The 24,507-nt window shown below is 37.0% G+C and overlaps 1 protein-coding gene across 1 annotated transcript in view; it reads left to right on the top strand.

Annotated features, from left to right (window-relative positions):
• ITGA1 (integrin subunit alpha 1) overlaps positions 1–24,507 on the top strand; it is a 138,043-nt gene that overhangs the window by 70,700 nt on the left and 42,836 nt on the right. The window contains exons 3-6 of the mRNA XM_032415228.1: positions 6,282–6,394; positions 8,814–8,902; positions 9,009–9,120; positions 9,741–9,868. Of these exons, the coding sequence (XP_032271119.1) occupies positions 6,282–6,394; positions 8,814–8,902; positions 9,009–9,120; positions 9,741–9,868 (442 nt within the window). The remainder of the gene's footprint in view (positions 1–6,281; positions 6,395–8,813; positions 8,903–9,008; positions 9,121–9,740; positions 9,869–24,507) is intronic.

The raw sequence follows: 24,507 nt of genomic DNA on the forward strand, positions 1-24,507 counted from the left end.
AAAGGGGGGGCTGGCTGGTGGGGGTACTTGGCACTCTGATGGTGACTTTGGCTTGGACATCAAAAAAGAGGTGAAAAGAGTGTTCATGAGATAATGTAAATATGAGACAAAAATCTCTAGAAAAGTATCTTTTACAGAGGAAAAAACATAAATATGAAGAAGAGGAGTCACAGAACAGCTACTCTTCAAATAAGTAAAATAATGGTCACAATGACAAGAATGACTATTATGAATAGCAAACATTTCTCAGGTTACTAAATTTTATTATGACTGGAGCTTTTTCATAGAGGAGAACAGAGTATAAGATGAACTTTTAGAATGAGTGAATGAGAATCAGAATTAGTTATTTTAGAATGAGTATAGAGAGAGTTAGAATTAGTCATTATAGAATGGGTGTAGAAAAAATTGTTTCTCTCATTTTGATGATCTTTGAGTTCATCAGGTGTTTCTCTAGAGATCAATAATGAGATCCAGAACATTCTTTAATCCTCTTAATCTGCACACACATCATTGCAATAGTGCCATAGAAAAAGCAAAAATCTAATAGAAATAAAATGTAATGAGTTAAAGCAAACTTGCATTAAAATTTGAAATAACAATATCCATAGTTCATGACACAATGTGTCTTGGGTCTTCACACAGTGACCCTATGGGTTTGAGCAGTTATCATTGTTACCATCCTCATTTTCTAGACAGGAAACTGGGACTCAGAGAATGACCTGCCAAGGGTTTAATATAGTGAGTATGTATCAGGGCCAGGACATGGAACACCAGCCTTCTGACTTTCAGCCAATTCTGTCCTGTGACCACAAGGATTCTCTGGAACCTGGACCTGTGGAAATGCCTCCTGTGTCATGCCAAAGTCATATATGGCATTCTGCTTAAGCAAAAATGCCTCTAAAATGGAAAAGAAGACTTCACAATTAGGACCTCTTAGCTGGTCACATGAGTCATAAATTCCCAGGTCTGTCTTATTCAGATTCTTAGAGCATTTGATACAACCATTAATTCATTCACTTAGTAAATACTTACTGAATGCCTAGTTTGTTTCTGGCACTGTTATAAGCCTTAAGGGTATATGAGTGAACAAAATAGATGAAAATTCCTGCTATTGTGAAGGTTGTATTCTACTGGGGAAGGAGGGAACAAAAAATAAATAATAAATGTAATAAACAGGTAGGTTATATCATGTCAGAATGTAGTAAGTATTCGAGAAAAAAGAGCAAGATAATGGGGATTGAGAATACTGGAGATCCCTGAAATTCCATAAAGACTATGCTGATACTTTTCTAGGATCTTGTTATTTTTATGCAGCTTGGAAAAAGTGAGACTTACTTCAGATTAAGTAGTCCTGGCCTACTATACTACTACTTTCTGAGCTCTCAGACTTCAGGGCTTACTTCTCCAGAATCCAGAATCGGCCATGGCTCCAATTGCTATTTTGGGTCATTTCCAGTGATCACCATACTGTAGGGGCTTTCTATTGCCTTAGAAATCAAATGTAAACTACAGAGCCTTTCCTTTAAAGTCGGAGGCATGCCACTCTCAACCTCCCTGCTCCAGTGTATACGGAAGCTCTCCACTGTGTTCCCACCACCTGGACCTCCTCATCACCCTCATTTTCAGCCCTTGCTCTCCTGTTTTCAACTTTTGCCTGGGCTGCAAATCTCTCTTCTCTCCTGTTTTAAAATTCACAATAACTTTACTATTAACATGCCATTCAGCACTCACTTTTCATCAATTATCCCAGATTTTCCCCAGCTAATGGTACGTTTCCTAAACTAATCACTACTCTTCTACACACATAATTTGTCTATTTGGATCATGGAATCTTAGCATTGGAAGGGTCTTTGGAGGCCTATCTTACATCTACAGTAGAAACAACTTCCAAAACATCCCTGACCTCATTTTGGCCTGAGGGCTGCCTAACTGGTCTACATAGGCCCTGTCAGTTTAAATCTAAATTAAATCTCTGCAAGCCCCCCACCCAATTACCTCTCTCTCTAAATCTCATGAAATGGCAATTGCTACTGTTTTCAAAGAAAGAAGGAAGGAAGTTAAGGAAAGAAAGAAGGAAAGAAGGGAGGGAGGGGCTCTAGATTAAAACTTTATCCTCCCTTCCTGTTTCAGTTATCTTTTGGTATATAACAAATCATCTCAAAACTTTGTGAGCTCAAACAATATTTTTTATTATTTCTCAAGATTTTGAGGATTGCATAGGTGTTCCCCTGCTACCTGGGAACTGCATGAATGCTCATCTGGTACCTCACTTGGGGCTGGAGGGTCTAAGATGATTTAACTCACATGCCTGGCAGTTCATGCTGTTGGCTCAAGCACATGTGACCTCTCATCCTCCATTAGACTAGACTGGGCTTCTTCACAGCATGTGATCTCAGATTTCCAAAAGAGTGAAGTAGAATCTGTAATGCATTTTTTTTAATTATTGAAATATAGTTGACATACAGTGTTACATTAGCTTCAGGTGTACAATGTATTGATTTGACAATTCTATACACTACTCAAGCCTCAGGAGTCACAGTGCCGTTTTTGCTGCCTTCTATTTATCAAGTAATCCCAGTTTGACAGGAGGAAAAAACAGATTCTGCCTTAGTGAAGGACAGTGAAGGACAATGTCACATTAAAAGAATCCAAAAAATTTCCAAGCCATCTACTACAGTTTCAAACCTCTGGATACTGGGGCAACCAAATCCCTGCCTAGGGAATCAGTGGCCTTTCCTCATGTCTAAGACAAATTTGTCCTTCTGGATCCACCCCTTCTACCAGCTCAGGGGCTCTCTCTTCTGTAATATTAGCCTTTCTCTTGTTACTAGCTCTTTCTCAACATCATTTATCAATATATGGATGCCTTCCATAATAAAATTAAGCTCACCTCAAACCCTTGATGGTTTGCCTGGGAAAAAAAAGCCCACACATATTGACATGGCCCATCTCCCTCATTTTTAGCCAAACATCTTGAAATGAGGTCTGCTCTTTACTCATGGCTCCCATTTTTTACATTCTTTCCTCTTTGTCTTTTGAGATACCACTGTTTCCTGATTCTCTCTCTCCTTCTCTGGACACTCCTACCAGTTTTCTTCCTTTGCTCATTAAAATCTTAGGTGTTATTTTTTCCTTCAGCTCTCTTCTTACTTTGTACTCTCATAAGGCAGTAGTATTTACTCTTAGGGCCTCAACCATGCTCAGAACATGCTCATATATGTTCCACGTGGTTTCTGAGATGCTCACCAGCAAGACTGAGCCCAGAGGCCTGCAGAAGTAAACCATTATCAATGCACTCTATTGGCCTTTCTTCCCTCTATCATTTTCCCACCTCCACATTTGTGTGTGCTTGGAGTTGCCTCCCCAAAATATACTGGCAAAGTCCTTGTCTAGGGTCTGCTTTTGGGGAAACCTAGAGTAAGATAACTTATATTCTATTTGTAGAAATTGTTCTCCCTTCCTCTCCACTTCCTAAATTCAGATCCTTCTTTCTTGTCTGGGTCTAGAAACTCTTACCTTCACTCTCTGAGTCTAATTTTCCCCTTTCCCAATTTATTCATGACACTGCAAGCAAATAAGCTCTGTAAAGCATTTGATCATGTCACATCCCTCTTTAAAAGCATTGGTGGTTCCCAACTCTCCCCTCCATATAATAAATCCAAATTCCTTAAACTGGACTATAGGAATGTTCGTGATCTGGACACTGTTTAGCTTGACAGGCTCAACTTCTACTCCAGCTACGATGAGCTACTTGAACTTACCAAAAGAGCTGTTTCTTCTTGCTTCTAAGACCTTGCTGAAATTGCACCAAGTTCTGACCTATTCAGTATTATAATAGTTCATTTATAGTTCTGCTTCCCCCCCTAAGTTTTAAGCAACCTAAAAAAAATGTGTTTTATTAATTTCATATCCCCAGGGCCTAGTGTACATGCTGGGCTTGTAGACTGTTCTTAATAAACATTATTCAATCCATCTAGCCTCAACTTAAATATTTTCCATAATAGTAGGCTCACTACTTTCCTCTAAACTGTCTTAACTGTAAAACTAATCAATCACATTAAAAAAAAGCTTTGAAAATATTGGGGAAAGAACACTAACCATAACTTCCTTAATATAATTTGTTTTTTGAGGAACTCCCTTTTAATCTATGTTTTACATAGATGTAGTAGTTCCATTTTACAGATGAAGAAACTAAGGCACATAGCCTAAGTGACTTGTCCTAAATCATGCAACTAAGTGACAAAGCTATGATTTGAATGCATGAAGTCTGGCACCAAAGTTCATGCTGTATTTAATGGAGAGGATTAAATTACTTAGTATATGGAAAGCACTTAGAACAGTATATGGCACAAGGTATAGATTTAGTAAGTGCCAGCTATTATTGTCATTGCTATTATGATGAGTACATTTAATATGACATTTGTCATCCACTTTGAATTGTCATAGGTTTTCACTAAATGAGGTAGATTTTTACTTGAATTAGATCATAAATGATTTTAATACCACCATACAATCTTATTAACTATTATTTTTTATGACTGCAATATTCTATAGAATGACCCTACAATAATTAATTAGTTCTTGCTATTGACTATATTTTTTTCATCTTGTATATTGTATATAACACTATGAGCATTATTTTTTATGCATTAAGCTTTTTCCCTTAATTTAGGCCATTTTTTTAGGATAGATTGTCAGAAGTAAGAATTACGCATTAAAAGGTTTAAACATTTTTATGGTTATTTATGCATATAAAAAATGGCTTTACAAAGGCATTATATCATAGGTATGTTTTAGGGAGTCTGTTCAACAATTCAATATTTGCATGTTATAAAACATTTTCATTAATACTAGCTTTATCCAAAGCATTTACACAAAATAAATCCCATTTCTTTTCAATATGAGAGACTTTCAAATATTTAGATTTTTTTTTTTAATATATGCCTTCAGCACCTACACTCCTATGGAACCTCTCAACTCTCCTTCAGATATTTTTTTTTTTATGCTAAATATCCCCAACTTTCCCTCAAGCATCTCTGGTCTGACAAAATTACCAGGTGCTTAACCATCTGAGTCATAACTCCCAAATACATTCCATTGTGCCTATGTCCCTTTTAATTTGGAGATTACAGACATGGTCTGACAGTCCAGAGCACAGAGGGGTGATCACTTTCCTTGACCAGGGCATCTATTTCCAGCAATGCAGCCTAAGGTCACATTAGCATTTTTGATACTAAGATACACTGTTGGCTCATGTTTACTTGCTATCAACAAACCCCCCTGTCGTTTTTATATGAACTCCTATTAAGTCAAGTTGCCCACATCCTGTATTGATGTAGATAAAAGTATGCAGCTAAGTGGAGTTATTTACATAGGTTCATATTAAATTTTAACTAGTTTATTAAGTTTCTAGTTCCAGAATTTTGAGACACTTCTGATTGCCCAAATAGATATACTGATTTACTTGATACATAACTTTATGCTTTCTGTATCTTCTCAAAAGTCATAAACAAAGATACAGGCTAAGACAACCCAAGTACATTCTTATGGCACATAATTAAAGTCCTTTGGTTGATAGTAATCAGCATCTTAGTATATAGCTTTTCAGCCAGCAATGAATCAGCAGCTGTGAATCCACCCAAGTGCCTTAACACTCAACCACATTCATCCACCCTATTCCTGAAGATATCACAGGAAAACTTGTTAAATGGCTTCCTAGGACTAAAATAAATCATGATTATATTTTTTCATTAATTATTATTAAAGTGATTCTATAATTCTGTCTAAAAAGACAGTAAGTGATTTTAACCTGGGTCTCATAACTATCCTTATTTTCTAAATGCTTACAAACTAGTATATACTAATACTAAATCTTATGATAATCAAATGTTTATATTTGCTAACTTCTCTATGAAATTATCAACTCCTCATAGGAAAAAGTCATTTATACTTCCATGTATGCTTTGTAAACTAACACAGCAGCAGGCTTAACCACTATTTATTATTTCAGCCCCCAAATAAAATATATAATAAAGAAATATATAATACAATAAATAAAATATACTGAAATCTCTCCTCTATATATTTTATAGTTTTTTAATACAAGTCAACCTGCAATTTGAAGACACTCAGCTTATTTTGAATAACATTACATTACTAACAGAGGGTAACTATCTGATTATGTCTATGAGACTGTCATTGTCTTAGAACTAGTCATAAAATAACTAAAATAAAATGTTTCCTTTTATTCAAAAATGCTAATTGAGTTATTTAACTTCCAGGGTGCTTATTGGTTCTCCTCTAGTTGGTCAACCCAAGAACAGAACTGGAGATGTCTATAAGTGTCCAGTTGGGAGAGGCAAACCATTACCTTGCATAAAGTTGGATCTACCAGGTATGTAAAGTCAAAACATTAAAGCCTGATCCTAAATTATACCCAGTATTCTCATTAAAAATAAATTTTAACTCAAGAAAAGATTACAAGAATCTATAAATATTCTTCAGTTCTTATCACTCAGATTCACATAAAATGACATTTTGATTCTGTCTGCCCTTCATTTGCTTTAGAATTCATGATAGAATATCCATAGATTTAGAAATAAAAGACCTTTCCAAGTAACCCCACCCATTACATTGCCTCCACAAAATTTAACTGTTTCTTTTTTAAAAGAAAATATCACAGGACTTGTAATACATAAATTCTTTTAAAGAGAATAGTACAAGGTAAATTTATATAGAAATGGGTATGTTTGATAGAAATATCACTGTAATTAGAACATGACTAGGAACTTCCTACTGGAACTATCCAAGAATTAGAATCCTATCAGTGTTCTATACAGTATTAAATACCATTAAATTAGTATATATTTTGTAGGTTTAACTTCAAATATTTTATTTTTCAGTTCTCTTTTTTCAATTTTGTTTGTTTATTATGAACATTTTTCCTTTACATTTATGAGCATAGTTATAATAGCTGCTTTAAAAATCTTGTCTGATAATTAGAACATCTGGAATATCTCAACATCACTTTCTATTTATTACCTGTCTCTTGAGCTTGAGTCACATTTTCCTGTTTTATCTTGTGTTTAGTAATTTTGGATTATATCCTGGATTATACTTTTGAGTTATAAGTGTGGAGCTTCTAGATCTTTTATGTGTTTTTGAATAGTCTTAACTTTTTGTTTTAGCAGACAGTTTACTTGGCTGAACTCAATTTCCAAACTGCAGTGGGAAGCAGTTAAAATCTCTATTCAGTTCTCCTAATTGTAGCTGAGCTGTTTGAAGTTTGCCCTGCACATATACAGTTCAAGTCCTTCAGATATTTGGACAGAATATACATGTATATGTTGGAACTCTCTTTTTGTGGTTCTATTTTCCAAGATATACCCCTTCACTTTGCAGTTGCTGTCATTACCCCAATTTCTGTCCTCTGTTTCTTCAAAACAGTAAGACTTTGAGCTTTATTTGAGGTTTAGCCACTGACAAGAGCCTTCCCTTAGGGGAAAACAAACACATAAACAGGAAACTCACCCAGTGCTAATCTTTTCTTACAAGTACATACTTGCCTCCAGTTTCTGTCTGCTTTTGGTTGCTTTCCAGTGCCTTCAGATGGTTTTTTCTTTTTTTTTTTTTCTCCTTTTCCTAGAGTTATAGTTGTTATTTGCAAAGGACTTGTTCTGATAGGAGCTATTCTTTCATTACTGGAAACTGTAATAGAGTTTTAACATTAGCATGGAGATTTTAACTACATCAACAACAGTGGACAAGTTCCTGCTATAGTCCCTAATGTCCCAAGAATGTTCATCCAGTGTCAACCCTAGTGTAAAAAACTCTAATCCAGATTATTTAAGACCCATGTAGATAATAGCCCAGTTCCAAGTACTTTCAAGGCAAACCAGACTAAACTCTGGGACAAAGACCACTATCAGATTAGGAAGACAGTGTGACCATTCAGGAATCTCTGCTTCCATTCCCTCACTTTAAACTGTATATGGTCTTAAGGTAGGAAAAACTTCTGGGCATTAACAGTGAGATAAATCTTTCTTGAACCTGAGTTTTGCCACTTTCAAATATTTCAGCACTCTGCTAAGCAGGGTTTAGAAGATTTTTATTTTCCTGTCCAATCTTTTTTTTTTCTTTTTTTCAATATGAGTAACTGGAACTTCTTGCCAATTTTGCTAGGTTGGCATGCTTCAAGACCCAACATTCCTATCTCGAATGTCAAATGGCATCCTTTCATTGTGTTTCTTTTCTCCAAATGTCCTGAACACTGCTCAGTCTTGCTCCAGTTTTGTTTGTTACCTTCATGATGTCCCCATGATGGTGAAATTAATGGTCATAAACTTATATTTGATATTTGAGGGTTTTTTTTTTTTCTGCTCTACTACTCATTTTCCCTCTTGTCAGAAATCATGTTTTATCATTGGTTATTTATAACATATAGATATAACATGCAAGGTAGGTGTGTAAGTTTACATTATGTCTATAATATTATGAGGTTAAATATTTTATTTGTTTTAATTAGCAAAAATGTGTGAAAGGCTATCCCACATTCTCTCATTGCCCCAATAGTTCTGCATTCTTTTATAGTTCAGCAAAACTATTTGAGACAGCTATCCAGACAAAGTTTCTGGGACATAAGCCAGGTTTTTGGCCTTAGCTTGTTCATTATATTCCTTAATAATACTTTGAAGACTAGTTGAATCAGACAAAGAAAGTGCTATGATATGAGCAAAGCAAATAGAATGTCTTAATGAGAAGACACTTAATTATACTTTGTTTTCCACCCTCATAAAATTTTGTTCTATTTTTAGTTAATACATCAATTCCCAATGTCACAGAAGTAAAGGAGAACATGACTTTTGGATCAACTTTAGTCACCAACCCAAACGGAGGGTTTCTGGTAAGATAGCAAAAAGTTGGTTAATGAACCAGGAATGCTGTTATTCTAAGACTTTATCAAATCTGTTACATAATTTTTAATCTTATGGTTTTTAATTTTTTAAAAGGCATGTGGCCCCTTATATGCCTATAGATGTGGACATTTGCATTACACAACTGGAATCTGTTCTGATGTCAGCCCCACATTTCAAGTCATGAACTCCATTGCTCCTGTACGAGGTACACATTTTATGCAATGTTCTTACATGTTTGAAAAGTGTAAGCAATGAATGAGACATATGTATACACAGGAGCATACCAAAAAGCTTGAAGTATTTTCTCAGCTACCAGCATTACCAATTTAGGTAAATGTTTGCTTTGCCAATTTATAACCAAACCTCACTGCTATTTTTGGAGCTGATTATTAGTGTAAATAACCTTTAACAGAGTCTTGTTTAAAACATCATAACTAAAGCTGTCACATTGTTTTTATTTAAAGAGTGAGTCTCTTTGAAGAAAGTAATCTCATTTGAAATACACAGAAAGAGAACAGTTATATAAAAAATTCATATTGAGAAAATTTCCAAAGATAACTCATACAATGTTGATTAAAATTAAGTAGAGATGAGTTTTACTTGATAAGAATCCCAAACCAATTGCTATTGAATGCAGCAGTATTTATCACCTTTACTTTTCCTAAAACTATTTTTTCTGATTTTAAAACCCAATGTATCCACTATGTAAACTATCAGCTTATCTTTTAAAATGAGCTTATTTCAGCTATGAAAACACTCCATACACCTTCATACTATCTAAAAAGACAAACTCCAAATTTGCACGGTTGACTCTTTTTATTACAGAATGCAGCACCCAACTGGACATAGTCATAGTGCTGGATGGCTCCAATAGTATTTACCCCTGGGAGAGTGTTACAGCTTTTTTAAATGACCTTCTTGAAAGAATGGATATTGGTCCTAAACAGACACAGGTATGTGACTACGCATTTTGACTTCTGTTGTTCTAAAGATAAAAATGTATAGATTTTTAATAATACAAAATATGCTGAAAATAAATAAATCAATAAAGCTAATATTCGGGATGAATTTTATATTCTATATGTCTGACCCTGTTATTTTCTAAACAAAATATTATGAAAACTGCCATTTCTAATGCTCTTAGAAAATATCCCCTATAAATCTCTGTAAAATCATGATTGTATTCTTACTTATAAGGCAAGTGCAGCCACCTTTGGTAATATCAAAGCAGGGTTTCAGAATTTGTGGAAACTAATCTAACATCCTAAAGATGTTAAAAAAAAAGATGTTAAAAAAAAAAACACATCACATTACAATCTCCTTTCTCATATTATACAAGTAAATTCATAAGTGACCACAGGATCGCTTAAGGTCCATTTTTTCTCATATTTAATAATTTCTTAAGCAAAAAGCACAGGCTCCATGTTTTAGCTACAGTTAAGTTTAATAGTTTTTTTTTTTTTTAATTTCTCCCCATGGGTATCTGTTTCTAAACACATCCCCTTTATTGTCATTAAATGAAGTGAAACCTATCATGTGGCTCTCCCACTTCAGACACTGAGTTTGGGTTTAACTAATCTAATGTTTATTAAACTGAGGGTTCTAGAGGGGAGGGGGGTGGGGAGATGGGTTAGCCTGGTGATTGTTATACGCAAACAATGAATCATGGAACACTACATCAAAAACTAATGATGTAATGTATGGTGATTAACATAACATAATAAAATTAAAAAAAACTTATATGGCTGTATGGCTTAAAATATGGAGATGACAGTGAATAAAAGGCAAATTAAATGTCAGGGTGAAGTCAGTGCCTTGAGAGCAGAAATTAGTACGGGAGTCAGAGTCAAAATGGTTGTTGCATGGTTTGGGGACTGCAGGAGAGCACAGGACACTTTAGGACTGCACAAGCAGACCAATGTCTTTCCTTTTCTTTCTGAGAGCTCGACTTTTGGAGAAATTTCTGAGGCTCTGAAAAAGTGGTCTGACTGCATTAATATTTGGCACACCCACACATAGTGTGGGGCATAAATACACACGGATGTGTGTATGTGTGTGTGTGTGTGTGTATGATATGCTTGTATATATTTCTGTATATGTATACCTATAAATATAAATTTGTATACACATATATATAAAATGAATTTTCCCAAAAGGATAGTAGTTGAAGATTGCAAAGTAGATGCAAACCTCAAAGTGAAATGTCATATGGCCATGTTCCAAGGCTGAAGAGGTGAGAGCTAGGTAAGGGGCAAGGCTGTGTATATCCTACTGTACAATAAAGAACATCTTGAAATCAGTGTAAAATATTTAAAGAAAATGAACTTTTATGCATCATAAAATGTAAATTTTCCTGGATGCAAGTTTCTCATTTGCAGTTAATCTTCCCAGGTGAATTACCAGAGGTTTGGAGGGGATATTATATCTCTTCTTGCTACAGGGCATTAGGCAGCCTGCATCCTTTAAAAGACCACTCCAGAATGTGACTTGCTCCTCCATTTTTTTTCCCTTCTAAGGACCTCTCTCTTCCTTCTTCCTCTCTTTTCCTATCCTTTCTCTCTTTGGTCAATAAAATTTCATGGAGCTATAAAATTAAAGCTGGGCAGAATTGTGGGGGTCATTTAGCCCCAAATCTCAATTTATGGAGGGGATGGAAGAGTCTAAGTAACTTGTTCAAGGTTACTTCCTTATTGATGACAGATCAGAAACCATAGCTTTTCCAACTGCAGTCGGGCTCTCTGTCCTTGCGGAGACCTCTACTTCTGGAGAAGTTTCAGAGCTGGTCCTAAATGTTAGGTCTCTAGTCCTTTTCATTTCATCATGACTGTCTCTGTCCTTCTGTGGCCAGCCCCGTGGCACTCTCTTCCCTGACCCCTGACACACCTGCCATGAAATGGCTGGACCGCAGCTCTGTCCTCTCTCACTGCCTTCCCCAGGATGTGCTTTCTTCACTTCCACCTGTTTTGCCCACCCCATTTGCTTCCTTATCCAGTCCTTTCTTTCCAAAGTCAAGAATAGTCTTGGAATATTTTTTTTAATTTCAAGTATTTTTTATTCATCTGGAAATTTTATTTTATTTTTAAATTCATTTATCTGTTTCACTGTAAAAAATGTATTTATCTGTAGCTATTTGCAGACAATAGTGCAGCAGTGACATGTTTGAAGTTGCTCCACAACTTCAAGAAGGAAATCTACAAGGCTCTCTTAGAAAAATAATCACCGCCTCAGTGGGAATCTGTGCCAGTGACTCTGTTTTGTAAAGAAATAGATAATAATCCATTGCTTATATGCTCAACCCACCCTGCTGCAATTTTAATGTTTCTATCCACTAGAACCGTAATTAATTTTATATTTCTATAGTGAAAGTCCTAATAAAGGAGCTATTCTGCCAGCCACCAGTGGAATTCCAGCCTGCCAGTGTGGGCTCTATGGAATCCTATGTCTTTCCTTGGGGGGAACAATCACTCTATTCAGAGGAATAGGGGCCAGGCCTTAAGGGTTCAGATGCTACCAGTGAATGGGAGGGAAATGAACATACTCTGGGGCAGAAGAGTCAGGTCACATTTACTCAGTTCTAGAACCCCATTCCACAGAGGGGAAAATTTCAAAATGCAACCCTGTGCACCGAGTCAGTTGTGATATCTGCTGATTTCACCCAAGGAAACCTTCTTCCTAAGGAGAGAGGAGCTTCTTAAATGGCTAAATTTTTATGTCACATTTTGCTTGTATAATTCATTGTGGAGTTTAGCCATACTCCTTCATTCATTTACTCAAATGTTTTTCCTGAGGGTTTACAGTGTACTGGGCTCTGGGCTAGGGCTTGGATAATTGTGGAGAATAAGAGAGACACAGCAACTGCCCTCATAGGGCTTCTGTATAATGCAGTGTTTCTCCAAAAGTGGCTCATAGAATTTCTTTTTCCAAATCCGTGAGGTCCTTGGGCTGTACCCCAGATTTTCAGAATTGGAGTCTCTCAGGGTGGGGCTCTAGAGCCTGCATTTTAAGTAAGCAAGCGACATGATCCTTAAACATGGTAAAGTTTGAGAAACACAGGACTAACGCATTATTATATATTATGTACATGTGTCTGCTGCATCTCTAGATACAGACTTTATATCACCTTTTAATCCTTTTCAGTGGCAGCCGGTGCTTTGCTGTGATATAGTGGGCCCTTAATGAGACTCTGTTGAATACATGTGTATATCATAATTAATGCTTTTAAAAATTTGTCTCTGATAGGTGGACATTTAATGAGACACTTTTTCTATAACTGGCATTTTAATATTCTTTTAAGTATATTACTTTATACTTTGGGCTTTAGCGTTTATACTTTAGTATTTTCTAATCTTTTTCTATTTTGGCTTAAGTTGTATTGATGACTAGTTTCATAAGCAATTCTCTAAATGAAATGGATTGAAAAGGACATATTTACTAAGCCATCAATTTTGCTAAACTGTATTTAATAAGGTTTTAAGTGTAACACATTTAAGCTCGCTTTAAAATTTGACCTTCCTTCAGTGGATTCAGAAAATAAATTTGTTCATAGAAATTTTGGAAAAATACTTGCTCTTCAAAGAAATGCGTACTGAAAAGTATGGTTATCTTTCATGTGGTCTTATAGTAATTCTCTCCAAAAACATAATTTATTTTAACAACCATTTTTTTCCCTGACTGATGGTAACATAATTTAAATAAGTTTGGATTGTTTTGTCTTTTGTTTTTGTTTTTGTTTGTTTTCAATTAAAGCACCCAATTCTGCCCGAAGATTGACAGAATTTGCTTCTGGAATTTTTCCTCCCAAGTACTTACCCTCCGCCGGGCGCGGTGGCACGTGCCTGTAGCCCCAGCTACTCGGGAGGCTGAGGCAGGAGGATCGCTTGAGCCCAGGAGTTCTGGGCTGTAGTGCGCTATGCTGATGGGGTGCGCGCACCAAGTTGGGCATCAATATGGCGACCTCCTCCCGGGAGCCGGGGACCAGCAGGTTGCCTAAGGAGGGGTGAACCAGCCCAGCTCAGAAACGGAGCAGGTCAATTACTTATCCTCCCCGCCTTCATTCCTGAAAGGGGAAGATATAAAAATAAATTGTGAGAGAGACTACAGATAGAAAGCTAAGAGCTGGATGGTGAATTCTTAGACTCCTCACCCACCTCAAAGGTATAAAGGAATTAAGAATGGAGTTGAGGGGATTTGTGAAGAGCCTAGTGAGAAAGGCTTCAGTGGGATCGTACAGTGAGCTTGGTGTGTCCACTAAAGTTGGGACACAACTTGACTAGTGCCTGACCTTTGCCTGAAATACCTAATGGGCGACAGAGCAGCTGACCAGCTCCTGACAGGCAATCAGATGAGAGGTAGCCGCGGTGGAATTGGCCTGCAGGCCCCGCGTCTGTCGGTACAAAGAATGTGTGTATTTATGAATCATTGTGGAATCGTGCTAGGTCCTGTCCATAGACTCTCCTGGAGGTGAGCACAGAAAAGCAGAAGACATCCCTGATGTCTAGGACTGCAGTAGGGAAATATATTCACTCAGACAAGGATGTAAGTAAAGGGAAATCTGGAGAGAACCCACAAGAAGGCTGTTATCACCTGGTAGCACCTGATCTATCTCAGGATAGCACCAGTCAAGTAAGAATTCCTGTATCCTTTATACATCTCCCCTACCCCTGTCCCTGGAGAGGTCAGAAACTATAGTTAACGACCTAAGGGAAGATGAGTAAAGAAACAAAGAAACAGCCAGTCGTGCACCTTTCTCAACTACATGCTTCTCACCCCCTGTAAGCCTTAGTAAGGGGAGGAGAGAAAATTTAACTATAAATCAACTTTGATATTTTGTCTTCTTGAGTTTGTTTTAATTTAGGTTGAACCATATGAAATTGTTGCTATTTGATCATTTTCTACCTACAAATACAGCAATTTCATGTGGTACAACTAAATTAAAATACAGTTGACCCTAGAACAATGTGAAGGTTAGGGGCACTGACTCCCTGCATAGTTAAAAGTCTGCATGTAACTTTTGACTCCCTGAGAACTTAACTGCTAATAGCCCACTGTTGACTGGAAGCCCTACCAATAACACAAGGAATGGATGAACACATATTGTATATGTTATACATATTATATACTGTATTCTTATAATAAAATAAGCTAGAGAAAAGAAAATGTGATTAAGAAAATCATAAGGCAGAGAAAACACATTTACAGTACTACACTGTATTTACCAAAAAAAAAAAGTCATGTATCAGTGGACCCACACAGTTCAAACCTGTGTTGCTTACTGGTCAGATTGTATAGGTCTTTTTTTTTTTAACAGCTATTTTAAAACAAAGAATAAGACATTTATCTTTCTATCCAGGGATAATGGGAGAACTTCACCCTAGATAAGTTTTAAAGGGATAATGAGCCAAAAAAATTTACATTCTGACTCTACATCATAGTTCTTGTTTATTATATTGGTTACAGTCATACACTTAGTACAACAGGTAAAGATGAAATATGATAGCCTATTCTCTACAGTCATAGATTTGTCATTTAGTAATTGCATGTATTGAAAGATAGTTGCAAAGATGTGCAAGTAATTATCAACACAACAAAGAAAAAAGCAAAGATAGGAAGGAAGGGAGGAAGGAAGGAAAACAAATAAAAAAGCTTGCATTAAGGAGTGCACTTGTGATGAGCACAGAATGATGTATGGATATGTTGAATCACACCATATTGTACACCTGAAACTAATATAACATAACTTGTATGTTAACTAAGTGGAATTAAAATTAAAAACTTAAAAAAATAAAGTTTCTATATGACAATTAGTATACATTAGTAGAATGCAGCATAATGACAAAAAGATCAACTCCAAATAGTTACTCAAAATTTCTTCCATGTTTCTGTGTGGTCCCATTAAGACTTTTGCAAACACAGTGAAGGAAATTTTGTAAACCAATTTTTTATCCAAGACAGAGTAAAGGCTATAAAATTGCCTTTTAAAAAACCACCTATAAAAACAAACCTGAAACACTCTGAGCTTGCCATAAAAGATATGATGGTATAAACATTATGGAGGTCTTATTGATCCTCAATACCTAAACATAACATTGCTTTTAATAATAAATGAGAATGATATAAATATGCCAAATGCGAGTGCATTACCCTAAATAAAACCAGTAAATTGTGAGGCTTGATATAAAAGTGAAATATACTAATGGAACAATGTCTAGATTGTTGCTATCAAGAGTATAGGATAGCATTAAACCAGGCAAAATGAAAGAGAGAAATTAATTAAATTTTAGGAATATTATTTATCTTTCTTTTTACTGCGCATTTTATGGCCATTTCCCTAGAAGCCTTAAATATGAGGCCTGATTCATTGTTTTGAAGTCTGAAAAGAAGCCTGACTGCGCCTTGCATCCATGTCCTTGTCAATCAGCTATACTTTCTGACAGTGGTGCTGTGAATGAGGTGAATCTTCTCTATCACTAACCACCCAGTCTCCATTTTCTCCTACCTCCATCCATAACTCACCTGAGTTATCTTTCCAGATCTTTTCAGATTATAGCATTTCCCTGGATAAAAAATCGCCTATCTTCACCTGCTAAATAATATCCAAGCTCTCCAGTGGATTATATGGCATCTGTCACCTGGCACCAGTCATTCCTGCTGCCCCCTGCCTCCCTGGTGTCTTTTTGCCTCCCTTCTTGCTCTGCAGCCACGTCCACCCCCCGGCCATCCCTGAACACATCATCAGTGTCCACGAGTCCCTCTGCCCAGAGTGCCCTTCTCCACCCCAGGCCCTAGGTGCTAGGTAAACTTCATAGACTCAGTTCCAATGTCACTTGCTCTGTCACTTTCCATGATCTTTCCGCCCCTGCTTCCCATGAACAATTCTTTCTCCTCCCATGTTCCCGGACCTTGTGCTCACCCTTCACTTATTGCTCTCATCAGTTGGTAGCACTACTTTTTGCTTCATGTGTCTGTCTCTCCTGGCAGACTGTGAATTCCACTTTGACAGCATCGTGCCTTAAACCTTTTATTTATGGACTACAATTTGGAGTTTTATGTGTTGCCAAGCACATAGGAGATAAATCATTTGGGTTGGAAAAATGTCATTGCTGGAATTTCTCTCCTTGTGTTAAAAACCATTGCTGTAATGACCTCTTTCTCTCACTTCACGTCATGAAGTCATCGAGCTAGAAGTACTTGTTTGTGGGGACTCCCCCAGACATCCCTTTACATTAGATTTCAGGCTTTTCTTTGCAGGTGTTCCCTCCCCAGCCCCATTCACCTCTCATCCTGATTTCTGCCACAGTCTTCTCTCTCCTCGGAACTTTACTTTTACTCTCCTATCTTTGCATTTTTGAACTTGGATGAGTTTCATTGCAACAGCATTCAAGAGGGCAGCTAAAGACACCCTTTTCCTAGAACTTATATCTATCATCTATCAATTTTATGCTTCTGAGAACTCATTTCATCTCCTTAGGAACCAGTCTCATTTATGTCCCTCTCCATAGTGACAAGAGGTTAAGCCTAGTTTCAGCTAAAATAGCCTCAGAATGGTCCATGATGATGGTTCACTCGGACTACAATCTGTATTATTACCACATCATACTCTGACTTGATTACATTAGAAGCATATTATAGGGCAGGGCTTTTGTACCATAGTTTGGTAAAAGGAAATATAAAATTGGCCAGACACAAAGCCTGAGGTCTTTTCATGTTAAGCAATTGTGCATCTTACACTGAAAACTCCATTGTTTTACCCTATCATTATTCCCCTAAAGAAGCCATTGAGTTGATAATGTTAATTGTTGAATGAAAGCCCAGAAACTTAGTTTGTGCTAGAAATTAAAATTTAGGTACTGCTGATAGAACATTGACTTAACAATACAAAGTAATAATACAACTCTAAATGAGAAAATAATTCCATTCCTTCATAGCTCTTTGACTTAATACACTTAATAGCTATTTTACACACTTCTCTTTCTTAAACTTCTTTGTCATTCTGTTGTGACTTGAAGTTTCATGAAAGAAAAATCAGAAGGCCTTCCTTACAGTGATTTCTTTTATATTTCTCACATTCATTTTCCTCCTCTTTCTTCTCTACCCCCCAAAAGAAATGAAGCCACTTAGATAATTAATTCATTGTAATTTGGCAGATATATATGAAGTATCTTATTGATCAAATATTATGCTAGCTGTCATGGGCAGTTTAAAAAATTTAAAAAAAAAACAAAAAACTAAAACTTTGTCCCTGAACCCAAAAGACTTCCAGCTTAGAAATGAGATAAAATCTTCTATTTGCGTAACTGCACTACATGATATTGTATCATGAATATAACAGAGGTGAATGAGGCAGAACAATTAATTGATCTTTACAAGTAGGTAACTCAGTATTGTAAAGAAATGTTTTCCAAACTATGTTGCTTGACATGAGGTATTGAATATGTTTCTCCCAAAAATATTCCCTTAAATAAGAATAAAATATACCAGGTCTTCCAATTCATGATTCACAATTCATGTTTTCATATTAGAGATTCTGAGAGCACTTTCATTTTTTTTAAAGAATTATTTATTTATTATTTTAGAGAGGAGGGCAGGGGTGGAGGGAGAGAGATAATCTCAAGCAGACTCCCAGCTAAGCATGGAGCCCAATGCGGGGCTCAGTCTCACAACCGTGAGATCAAGACCCCAACTGAAACCAAGAGTCAGTCACCCAACTGACTAAGCCACCCAGGCCCCTCTCTGAGAGCACTTTCTTTTTTTTATTTTTTTATTTTTTTTATTTTTAAAGATTTTTATTTATTTATTTGAGAGAGAGAGCATGAGACAGAGCACATGAGAGGGGTTAGGGTCAGAGAGAGAAGCAGACTCCCCGCTGAGCAGGGAGCCCGATGCGGGACTCGATCCAGGGACTCCAGGATCATGACCTGAGCCAAAGGCAGCCGCCCAACCAACTGAGCCACCCAGACGCCCTCTGAGAGCACTTTCAAAAGAATTTGCTTATGAGTCAGAGTAGAGCAACTGGGGACAGGAGTAAGAGAAAGTCTTGGTCTTTTGCATTCGAAATTTGTGGATTTTTGTTTTTTTTAGTTAATATAAATAGCAAAGGGAGAAAGAGAGGCAGACAAAAGAGATAAAAACAGAGAGACAGAGAGGATGTAGAAGGGGGTCCTGCTGTAAAGATACATGTTAACTTTGTGTTACCCTTGGTTTTCCAAGTTTACTTGACCATGGAACTCTTTAAATATCATACCTAGTAACATACAAAAGGATGCTAGCACTCCCTAGGAAAGGGGTAAGGGAATATTAGTTCATGGCTTAGCTGAAGAAGGATTATAAATCTCATGTTTAAGTGGAGGGTTTGAATCAGTGTTACAAACCTCTGGTTCATGTAACAGAATCCTCAGCCATTGTGTGCCTGATTTATTCTCTAGCCTGAATCTTAGTTCTCTTTGCCCTTAGATTATAATTACATACCCATATCTTTTGTTCTACTTAATCAGGAAGTTCAAACTGTATCTCCCTAGGAAGTAAAGGCTTCCTTTCCAGGTGTCTCTGAAAGCAATCGTTCTACTTGGGATTCATCCACTCCTTATGAGTGTTGTTACTATCTTCCTGTACTCTTACTGAGGTCATAAGCTACTTTTTTCTCCATTTTCTCTTAAAGTTCACATCGAACCTATTGCTTCTTTTAGCTGCTATCCCTGCTTACTTATTTCCATTTAGCAAACATGCCTAGAATCTTTTCATCCCCATTACTCTTCAACAGTGTTCTACTTAACTTCTACCCTCTGGTTCTTGTATCATTCCAACAACTGAAGCAACTGACTGCTTCAAGTCAAATATGATGATTATTGGCTGTTTTACTTTTCTCAATTTCTAGAATGATTTCAGTTCTTCATCATTTCTGACATATTTTCCAAGCTCCAGACAGCTTTGCTTTCTCCCATTCTACATTCATAACCCATTGTCTGTTCTTCACCTGGGGTTCTCACTTAGGAGGCTACATCTTCTTCCCTCCATGAGGCCTTTCAATGCAAGACAGTAAATGTGCTTGTGCTTCTCTCCTCCAGCCTCCTTCAGGGTGTGTTCATCACTTGGCTCACTTTTTATCTTGCTATTTAATCATGACCTTTATTTGATTCTGTTGCATATGCATATATACACAGGGTGCTAGTATGAATCTGTTTTACCTGCCTTCAATTATACGCTAAGCTGGGACTGAAACTGTTTTTATTCACTGAGTCTCATCAATACTCAGCAAAGCATTAGTTATGTTTGTTTTGTGATTTGACCATTTTCCTGTGATCAAAATCAATAAATGGAACTCTTTTTATGGGGAAGGCACAGCAGGTCTTACTCTGCCTGGTTCCTAAGGAAATACACAGCCCAGTATCAGCCAGGGACCTACACTGGGTCATTTCCCTGAGATTTGAGTTTCTACTGCCCAGTCTTCTCATTCCCACACTTCTTTTTGCTCTCTTCTTCTGCTTATCATTATTTCCCTGCTATCTCAATTTTCTACTTGCTTATGTGAAATGTTACAGTCATCTAGTAAGAATGTATGCGGGTCAACTGTAAGCAAAGCAAAGCAGTGGCATGGGATAAGAGAATACCAAAAGCTGTGACATAGTCCATGCTCTTTACCCCTCCTTGCCCCTCTCGAACATATAATGTAGTTGGGGAGATAAAGCACACATACAAAGCAGTTGAGAAGAATGCTGTACTCACACAAGCAAAACAGACAAGTTTGCCTCAGGGCTCAGAGAAGAGGAAGATCAGTATTATCTAGATTGGTGATTAGGTGGGGAAAGTTTTGCAGAGAAAGTGAAACTTGAATTGAATCTTCCAGAATGGGTAGTAAAAATTTAGTTTTATGGGAGGGATGAGAAAGGGTAGGGACAGCACTCGGACTGGGGAATCCTAGAGTTGAGGGGGAACAAAGAAGGTGCAGTCAGGCTGTTGAGTGACTGCGGGTCAGGGAAAGAAAACTGAATTTTACCCTACAGGTCTAGTATTTCAAGGAGCACCTTGAAGTTTTATCTGTTTTCCATCTTAAGTAGAATAAAAATTCTCTTTTAAAGTATATTTCAAAGTCATTGATGTAGTAGGCAATGGAGAGTTATTAGAGATTTTTGAAGAAGGAAGTTATGTGATAAAAGCAGAATTTCAAGACAGTTAATCTTCCATGAATATGTATATGGAGCTGAGGAGAATGGAAATCTGAGGGAGAGCAAGAGCAGAGAGACCAACAATTGCCACAGTCCAGGTTCAAGGCAGTGAGGTCTGATCTGGGCCAATGAAGAAATTCAGAAACAGGGATAATAGCTCACAGGAAAAGAGGTAGAATTTATGCCAATTAAACAAGGCTGCTTTGTGCCATAATATTTGACATTTGCAACATACTTTGCATATCTTATAAAACTTTCTGTGAACTATTGGATTATCTGGACACCAGGAATAGCAGAAAAATTTTAGCCCCTTGGTAAGTCAGAAATCAGTGCTTTATATCCTCTCTCCCTCCCTTAGGTCTGGTTTCCCAGACACAAACCCTGAGAAAATGAGCCAAGTGACAGTGATTTACTAAGGGAGTGCTTTTAAAAGAAAATAGTAAGAGATTTGGGGGAGCGAAACAGTAGCAACTGAGGACAACCAAGGGTGTGATTTCAGGTGAAATCAAGACCTCAGGCTGATCTGGAAGGGGAGCTCCAAGTTGAGTCAAGGGACTGATCTTTCCCTGCCTGGACTCAGACATCGTCTATGGAGCAGGGCGAGGGGTGAGGAGGGAGAAAATTTCCAGGCACTTCTGGCTCTTTGAGCCTCTGGGGCAAAGCAGCTCTAGCAGTCCAAGGGCAGTCAGCCATTTGAAGAGACCCTCAGGTGGAGTTGTTAGAAGCAAAGTATAAAGAAAAGGTGAGGCAACTGGCAGTTATAAGTTCTCTAAAGAATAAACTTATGGAATTGGGATATATGTTAAGTCGGTAGAGAAAGAGAGAGAGGGAAAAGATATAAAGCACTGATTTCTGACTTAACAAGGGGCTAAAATTTTTCTTCTATTCCTGGTGTCCAGATAATCCAATAGTTCATAGAAGGTTTTATAAGATATGTAAAGTATGTTGCAAATGTCAAATATTATGGCACAAAGCAGCCTTGTTTAATTGGCATAAATTATATCTCTTTTCATGTGACCTCCTCCCCATGTATCAGTGTGATACTCTCTTTTTCCTGAGCAGTTAATAGCTTATGACTAGAATTCGATTGAACTCAATAAATGGGAGCAAAGTGCACTCATTAGTACAAAGGAGTAGGACTGTTGGGCAGTGTTATGTGCAACCACATTAGAGATTCATGGCCATAACTTTAAAGTGAGACCAGTCTATAAATTGTGTGATTTCTGTCTAGAAACATTTAGTGTCACAGAAGCTCGCAAAGAAAAGAAGATATTTGGACTTAACCAGAGTTGGAAGTTAGCCAAGTGAGTTAATGGAGGGGAAAAAAGGTTAAAGGAGTTAAAGTTTGCAAGTAAATGATTGTGGTGATGGACCATGAAATCTATGCTAAGTTAAAAAAAAAAAAAAAAGTACGATCTCTGAATTAATTGAAAGTCTTGATGTGGTGAAGGAATTGATGAATTAAATATACTAGGTAAATGAGCTGAAATTAATGGTCAGACAGACGAACACTTGAAATTGAGATGGAGGTACTGCAGTTTTTCCTGTTGAGAAGGTCAAGGATAAGACCTTGAGAGTGGACAACATAGGTGACCTAGAGGAAAAAATTACTGAAGATGAGGAAGTCAAAGAAATAAGAGACTAGGCTATTCAATAGATTATCCAAATGAGAGATTAGGGTGTTCAGTAGATTCACCCAAGTAGTAAAATATCCAAGAATAATGACAGGAATGACGGTTTTCAGAGTTCTTTGGTCTCCTGCTTAATCAAATAAAAACAAAGGGAAAGAAAAACAAAGCAACTCTGTAAGATGTCCTGAATGGGTGAGCAATTAACTTCCACAGTAGCATTTATTCATTTTGATACCCAAAAACAGGCATAATGATTATCTAAGTAGCAAAATCATTTTACCTTTATTTACATTGAATATTTATATATGCAAAGACAATGTCAAGCCTTCATGGTTTCCCTTAATAATTATTCAGTTTCTCCCTGAATTATTAATTAAAAGCTATAAAGGTTATTGGGATAATATTTTTAAATCTTTGTGGAGAGTAATAGAGAACTATCCATAACATTTAATTCAGAGAAATAACCTGAATTGGAGTTATGGGTGTGTCCTCATTCATTTTATTATTTTTTGCATAATTAGTTGGTTGTAGCCTACTTTATTTCCAAAGGGACTTCTCGTCATCTTTATTCCAATTATAATAGCACATAATCTTGGAATAGATAGTGAAAGATATGTTCATAGAAGAGCAGGGTTATCCTGGACATGAATTGAGCAGATTGCATGTTCACTCCGCCTATTATGTACTTTATCTTACACTTGAATATGCTTTCTCGTTATTTCTTATTTATCCTATACCCAACTAAGCAACTCTAAGGAAGGATTAATATGTTCTATTTTTAAAATATGATCTGTTTGTTTGTTTGCTTTGCTTTATTATATTCTCCAGTGCATCTCAATTAGGTAGCTAGCTCGTTAAATTCATCAAGTAGCAATGATATGATAGCAGCATTTAGTAGAAACTGGCAGGATGATGTGACAGAGAATGCGGGCACTTTAGGGAGGTGTATTTTTGTAGAGAGGAAGTAGAGTGATGGAAAAAGCCCTGGGAGAAGGGACTCACATCTTAGACTAGACCCTTCTCTGCCCCTTCACCATGAGGAATATTTTAAACTTAAATTCCTCATTTATAAAATGTGGTACTAATTTCTGTTACTATAATCTGAATAAATTGGGGAAAATTTTTTTAAAAAGCATTAAAAATATACGATACTACTCTTATTTAAGTATAGTGGCCTTAATTGGTCCACGATGTCTAAAGTACTCTAGAAGGTAGCTCAAAGATGATAAAGATTATTTTAAATTGGAAGGTTCTCCTATTGGTTTCTGAAAATGCCAGAGTATACTTCTGGTTTCCAAGAAGAAAGACACAACTGTGGAAATGTATCTTTAAATCAGACACATAATTAAGCCTGAAGATTTCTGAAAACAGTGACATCTGCAAGGGAGGCTGGAAGGTAGATGCCAATCCCCTCTGCCACTTAGAAATAGGATCAGGGTGCCTGGGTGGCTCAGTTGGTTAAGCGACTGCCTTCAGCTCAGGTCATGATCCTGGAGTCCCGGGATCGAGTCCCGCATCGGGCTCCCTGCTCGGCGGGGAGTCTGCTTCTCCCTCTGACCCTCCCCCCTCTCATGCTCTCTCTCTGTCTCATTCTTTCTCTCTCAAATAAATAAAATCTTTAAAAAATAAAAAAATAATAAAAAAAAGAAATAGGATCAGACTTGGAAATAGGATGGGTCTGAAGCAAGCATGAGGCAACTTTATCAATGGACAAACTACACAATTGCCTGGGAAATAAGGCAACCTTGTCTCAAATCGCTTCCCCAACCCAAGAAATGTAGATTTCTACATTAAAAAGACATT

Source organism: Phoca vitulina, unplaced genomic scaffold, assembly GCF_004348235.1.
Source record: "Phoca vitulina isolate PV1807 unplaced genomic scaffold, GSC_HSeal_1.0 scaffold17, whole genome shotgun sequence".
NCBI classification, from domain to species: Eukaryota; Metazoa; Chordata; class Mammalia; order Carnivora; family Phocidae; genus Phoca; species Phoca vitulina.